General features: G+C 35.2%; 1 protein-coding gene across 3 annotated transcripts; it reads right to left on the bottom strand.

Annotated features, from left to right (window-relative positions):
- Positions 1 to 219: 219 nt before the first annotated feature.
- LOC111900341 (uncharacterized) lies at positions 220 to 2,168 on the bottom strand. 3 transcript variants are annotated; one of them, XM_042900453.2, is made up of 3 exons: positions 1,730 to 1,870; positions 1,286 to 1,527; positions 220 to 819 (listed from the first exon to the last, which is right to left on the bottom strand). In XM_042900453.2, exons 2-3 carry the CDS (start codon positions 1,360 to 1,362, stop codon positions 405 to 407), a joined length of 492 nt encoding a protein of 163 aa, XP_042756387.1. In that variant the 5' UTR covers positions 1,363 to 1,527; positions 1,730 to 1,870; the 3' UTR covers positions 220 to 404. The 3 variants fall into 3 exon arrangements, with proteins under 3 accessions (XP_042756387.1, XP_042756388.1, XP_023751983.1); XM_042900454.2 differs by having other exon boundaries at positions 1,286 to 1,470; positions 1,730 to 1,865; XM_023896215.3 differs by lacking the exon at positions 1,286 to 1,527 and having other exon boundaries at positions 244 to 819; positions 1,730 to 2,168.
- Between the last annotated feature and the right edge of the window lie 4,441 nt (positions 2,169 to 6,609).

Genomic DNA, 6,609 nt, shown 5'->3' with positions numbered 1-6,609 from the left:
ATATATATATATAAAAGTTGGGTTGAAAGATGAAATGGATACAGGGTTTGTTTTTAAACCCATCATGAATATATATCATATACATTTGCAACTCTTTTATATTTTCAATTTATAAATTCTAATTTTGTTAATTTGTTATAGTATTCACAAATATTTAATTTGAACAAAAAAAATACCATTAAAGGAAAAACCTAATTATACAACGTCGTGAGAAATGAAAGTCGGATGCTATAATACACAAATATATGAAAGTAACATTGCTATTTCTTCCAACTAACATTTAACAAAAAAAAAAAAACCATTTCATACTATACAACAATATATACATTATACATAATCATACAGACAACATAAAATAAAACTTCAAAAAAAAAAAAAAAAAAAAAAACCCTGCTGACATGGCACTAATTATCATGTGATGATGATGAGGAATCCATTTCCAACTCAAAATAAGTAGGCTTTGGGGTTGAAGGGCAACCAAGTGACTGAATTAATTCATTGACTGATAAAACTTGAAACCTTGGAGGGGCATTTAAGGCAATATTATGGACACGATGTTCATAAATCTTACCGTGCTTATCCAGCTTGTACTCTGAGGTACCATCAAATCTTCCACGCTTCTCCCATGGGACCCGCGGGACCCCGTAAACTGTCCACCTAATCATGATTGTGCTTTCCACTGGTTGCCATACACTTATTATGTCAACCCATAACGCTTTGAACAAGATCTTCCCATTCAATCTTAATGCCCAAAATATTGATTTGTAGTTTTTTATTCCAAAAAACGTGTTCAGTGGGTCTTTAAAGACGATATCGTCCCTGTCATCACACACACACAAAAACTAAGGTCAAACTTGTAAAATAGCAACCTACTTTTTATTTTACCTACAAATAATATTTACTGTTTTGCAATTTTCTACTGATTTAGGGAATATGTAACATGAAAACTATAAACATGATGATGTGGCAATGGCTGTCATTTCATAGCAATTTTCTTAAATTTAAATACATTGCAAAGATTTGATAAAATTTCTGAACAGGCTTAAAAATCCATGGGAACATAGGAAAAGCTAAAACACAAAACAGAATATCAAAATCATGAACAACTCAATCAACCAAGCATAAAAAATTAGAGAATTGATTAAATCAACAAGTAAATTGAAGATTGAACAGTTGGCAACATATATGTCTAGTGTGACGTGTGTTCTTGCTCACAATTATCTTGAAGTAGTTATCAATTAGAACTTGTCTTTCTTTGTGTTGTGGAAATATGAAAATAGCTCACCTCACATGGAAGACATAATTACACCTGACAGGCACAAGATGATGCATATGTGGACGTTTGCACACCTCACATGCCATTTACAGCATTTTTGGAGAAAGGACAAGAAATTAGTTTCAAAATTGAACAAAAAGCACCAGTTCGGTTCCAATCCATGAATCCCATCCCGCAAACACTGTCTTAGAAAACTACAGCAGGATGATCCTTAATACCCAATGCATTCGTTAATTGTATGTTCGTAACTACTGCAAGATTGAAACTAGAAAGATTCAAATGGAACTTTTGAAAATTCGCATTGAATTGTTGTCGAATTAGGGCTAGCTGTTTACCAAAATTCAGCACGGATTCTATTCTTTGTTCACAGAAGAATAATCAAGTAGATTTTACACGACGAAAACGAACTCAAAACCTATCAAAAGCATATCAAACTGAATCATAGTATCATACCTGTATATATCAAAACTGAGCTCTCTATAAAACAACTCCGGGAATTCCTCTCGAAGCGTACGAATCGCATGTCCAGTGTTCACATAATAATTCTGCTTCTCCTCATCCTCTTTACTCGGCTTCACCGACGTCGCCGCTGAATTACGCGTCCCTTTAACATCAGTTAAAACCCAGGGCTCCAAATCCTTGATCCTCGAGCAAACCTTAACCCTAATTCTTCTTCTGTTGTTTCTAGCTTTCGGAAGTCCGTTAGGATCGGGACTAATCGTATTAGTATTTGTGATCGATTGAAACTTGGTCGGCGAATTGGCATGGAAAAATCCAGAGATTGAGTGTAAGAGAACGGCCATCGGAAAAGGTGAGAAAAACTTCCGGCGAGGTTCGGATTTGATTTTAAGGGGGTGTGGTCATTTTTATTTCTGGGGGAAGAGATAGAAAAGTCAAAAACAGAATATCTCTATTTTCATTCCAAAAACTTTAATAAATTGCATTTTAACCCCTATATATTATATTCTAGAATCCAGAAGTTTATTACTTTCAAGTTCAACCATTGAACTATTTTTAGTTTTTCTTTTAATCCAACTCTTCTTTTTCCAAGTAACAACTATTGTCGACGAACAATCACTAATTCGTTTGGTCGATAATTCCTTGACTTAGGACGGCTTTTGAATACGCGATTCAATTCATTTGGTCACTTTTCTAAGTTTCGTTTTAGCAAAGTTTGTTTATATGACCAGTTTGATTAAAATCGACTTTATTAATAATATAATGGATCGAAATTATTACCTTTATTTGGGATAAAAGAAAATTGTATACCACAAAAAACTTATACTAACAAAAAAGCAAAGGAAGCAACCATTTCACTTTGGATTATTTTTTTCCTATTATATATAAGCACAGCCCAAACCCAAACCCAAGAGTATAGATGCACCATGAAAGCACAATACTTTTAAAAAAAATGATTTAACCACATTCTCTTAATCTCTACAACCATGACCTTGAGGAAATTATCTACATACTACAGAGAGAAAGTATTAAAGGTGTATTTTCTTACATTGAATAGAGAGAGATAATATCTAAGGTGTATTTTATTACTTTGAATACGCATACAATAGTGTCATATATCTAAGGTGTATTTTATTACGTTGAATACGCTTCAAATATTGCATTAGCCAATTATTTATATCCTGCTTTAGTGGACGATCAAGAAACTGACTTTTAACGAGCGGACCACCATGAGATAATGTTGGAGCCAAGATACAACAAGTAAGTTGTGGTGCAGCGACCTCCACATTCAATTCCTACCCAATCAGAGTCAGAGAAGGATTTGAGATCCATGGATGACCTACGACGGAGAAAGAGACCATGATGGATTGTGCCTTTTAAATATCTGAGAACTCTTTTTAACGAATGCCAATGAATTTCCAAGGGAGAGTGCATGAACTATGATAGCTTATTGACAACGAAGTAGATATTTGGTCTTGCGAATGCCAAGTACTAGAGGGAGCCCACTAACTTCCGATAGGGTATTGGATCAATACTTGCGGACATGTCTTGAAATTTGAGAACTGAAGAGATTAACGGGTTGCTGCCTCCTTCATTCCATCCATGTGAAAATATTTAAAAAGATCCTGAATATGTCGATGTTGAGAGAGAAAGAGACAATTGGGTATGGGTATGACTTCAACACCAAGGAAGTAGGGAAGAGAACCAAGATCTTTGATGGAAAAACGTTTGGCTAAGCTAGCAATAAAATAATCTAGGAAGGAATTATTGTTGCTATTAAGAACTAAATCATATACATAGACAAGGAGATAGCTAAGTGTGTCATTATGGTTGTAGATAAAGAGAGAGGGATCAACCCTAGATTTACGAAAACCAACAGAAAGAAAGAAAGGTGGTGAGCTCAATGTACCATGCTTGTGGGGCTTGTTTAAAGACATAAAGAGATTTTTTTAGTTTACAAATATGAGAGGGAAATTGAGGATGAACAAAGCCTGGGGGTTGAGTCATAAAGACTTCCTCATGAAGCGTGCCATGTAAAAAGGCATTGTTAACATCCAGTTGTCAGAGTGGCTAGTGGTGAGAAAGGGCCATGGAAAGGACTACACAAATAGTGATTGGTTTGGTGAAAGGGCTGGAAGTGTCAAAGTAATCCTTACCATATTGTTGAAAAAATCCCTTGGCAACCAAACGAGCTTTGTTTTTTTGAGATGAAACCATCCATGTTGCATTTGATTCTAAAGATCCATTTGCATCTAATTAGAGAATGAGAGGCTCTATGAATTAGTTCCCATGTGCGATTTTGGATCAAGGCATTGAATAATTTATCCATGGTATGACGCCATTGTGGATCTTTGAGAGCTTGAGTATGAGTAGTAGGTTCATCAGTGGTTGGAATTGGGGGTAGTATGGCTAAATTGACAAAGGATGGGTTGAAATATTTTGGATTTTATTTGTGAATACGGGGTAGAGTAGGTTGTAGAGGATATGGAGTGGGGTTGTTGTGAAGAGTTGAGATTGTTGGGTTATGAGCATTACAACAATCCTACTGTGTACATGCAACCCTAATTGCTTTGGATCTAAGTTTTTTCTCTATTGATCATGCAAATACAAACTCCAAAGCAACAAACCTAAGACTAGCATACACAATTTCGAAATTGACATGTAAAATAGGGTTTGATCATTACCTCACTTGTTATGTAGCAATAACAAGGCACCTTGACCTTTTGAAAGCTTAGTGCCCCAAGTGTTACACCTCTAATGGAGTCATAAACACCCAATACAAAGGATGAGAAGGAGAGAGGTAAGAAATCGGTCAGGGTTTCACCGAGAAGCATAGGAGCTGAGATCTAATGCATAGAGGGTTCCTTATATAGTTGTGTGGGCTGTTAGGGTTTCTGGAGGAAACCATAATTCCTAATTAAGACCTAAGAAACCCATTAGAGCCCTTGGACGAAATCATATGGGCTTACCCATAGATTTCGTCCACTCCACTCTATGGAGTCCATCAACCAAGTCTTGCAACTATCAATGATTTGCAAAACAGTCCCTCCATTATTTATGAGTTCCTTTTAATCCTAAAATTAATATCAAATTAATTTTTGATTAATTACTAATTAATAATATGATTTTCAAATAATATATCAATCATGTAATATGTTAATAAAATAATTTTAAGTACTAATTTATTATTCATATAATAAAATTTGCCCTCTTTCCTCTAGTCATCCTATCAAGTTGCATGAGTGAAGGCAACTAAAAAAAACCATGCTCATAATCAAATCCAGTACATACCAAATATAGTTATGGTCTTAGACACCTAATCAAATAGTCTCCCACTTGGATAAGTCTAATAACTATTATTGCAAGTACGACTTCAGGAATCTGATTAGCAATCATAGCTTCAAAAGTCGTTGTCGAACTTTGATCTTATCAGTAACACGTCCTTTAGATAAATGATCAAATATTCCTCCGTTCTATAAGATATCGTATGGACATGAAACATGGATTATAGTCATTCTCTCTGTCCATGTCACACCCCCAAACCAGAATGGCGGAAACGTCCAGGGGCGGATGACGTCATGCGTAGTATCACAACAATTGTAACATAGTAATCAAAGTAAACACAACCATTACATTGTAATATGAATATTTACATGTGTTTGAAAACATAGTTTGTATACATCGAAATGAAACAAAAGTAAAAGACAAGATTTCCTAATACGCTCCGTCTTCACCAAAAGTTCGCGTGGGTACCTGTCTATTGTTGCCCTGAGAATACAAGCAGTTTGAAAACATATCAGCATAAAGCTGGTGAGTTCATAAGCATGTTTTTGTAATGAAAACTAGTCATTGAATTTGTGAAAATAGTTCATTTTCATTATAGGTAAATATCATTTGTAACGGTAACCCCGGTTACCACTGGTACGTGAATTGTATTCTGTTTGAAAGCCGTGGTTACCACCAGTATATATATGTTGTATGTTCTGTTTTGAAAACCCTGGCTATCGCCGGTATGTAGTATGTTTAGTTTGAAATTCCTGGCTACCACCAGTATGTAGTGCTTGACTGGGAAAATCCCTTATTTTCCCTGGTATACGTGTGTTTGTTGCTTTAATGGTTCCAAAACTTGTGAGGCATAAGTATCACACTTATGTTATTAAAGCAATTATTTATAAGAGGTATATTATTACGTAAAAGATTTGTACGATTGATGAGTTTTATGACCATACTCGAACTTGATATGACAGGAAGCGGACGTCGATATCCTTTATGACATTTGTCACCCGTAGACCTGTCGGTCCGACTGTAGCTAGCAGCCAGGTACGGGATAGTCAGTCCCATATAGATCTATACACAAAAGCCATGCTTTCCCTCCAGAAAATTTTGGTTCATAAGGGTAGTCCTCCACTTAGCTGATGTTTGAAAGTGTTCGAGGACAAAGTCCTCCACTTTACTATGTTGTACGTTCCCGAGGACGAAGTCCTTTCCCTTTGTTATTAAAGTGTATGAGGACATGTCTCCCAATTAAGTTGACGACTTTACAAAATAATAATGTATATAAGTGTTCTGTATCTTTGTATGAAAACCCGATTTATACTTTGTAGATTTAAAATAATTATACTAAAATAATTATTTACTGTTGTACTCTCGTAGTAATATTATAAGCTAAATTTGTCATAGTTTATGTGTTCAATCGTGTATACAGTTCGTATCTATGAATTTAAGTAATGAATTTCCCCAAACTATACCTATTATAGTTTGACTGTTATGTTTGTGAAACTGTTCTGAAATCTGTGCAATTATGATTAGAAAATGACCCTTATGCTCCGCATAATACAAAAGGGATATCTACCTAAAAACTTTATGAAATCCGT

This window comes from Lactuca sativa, chromosome 3 (genome assembly GCF_002870075.4).
Source record: "Lactuca sativa cultivar Salinas chromosome 3, Lsat_Salinas_v11, whole genome shotgun sequence".
Lineage (NCBI taxonomy): Eukaryota > Viridiplantae > Streptophyta > Magnoliopsida > Asterales > Asteraceae > Lactuca > Lactuca sativa.
This window is presented reverse-complemented; position numbering and strand designations above follow the sequence as displayed.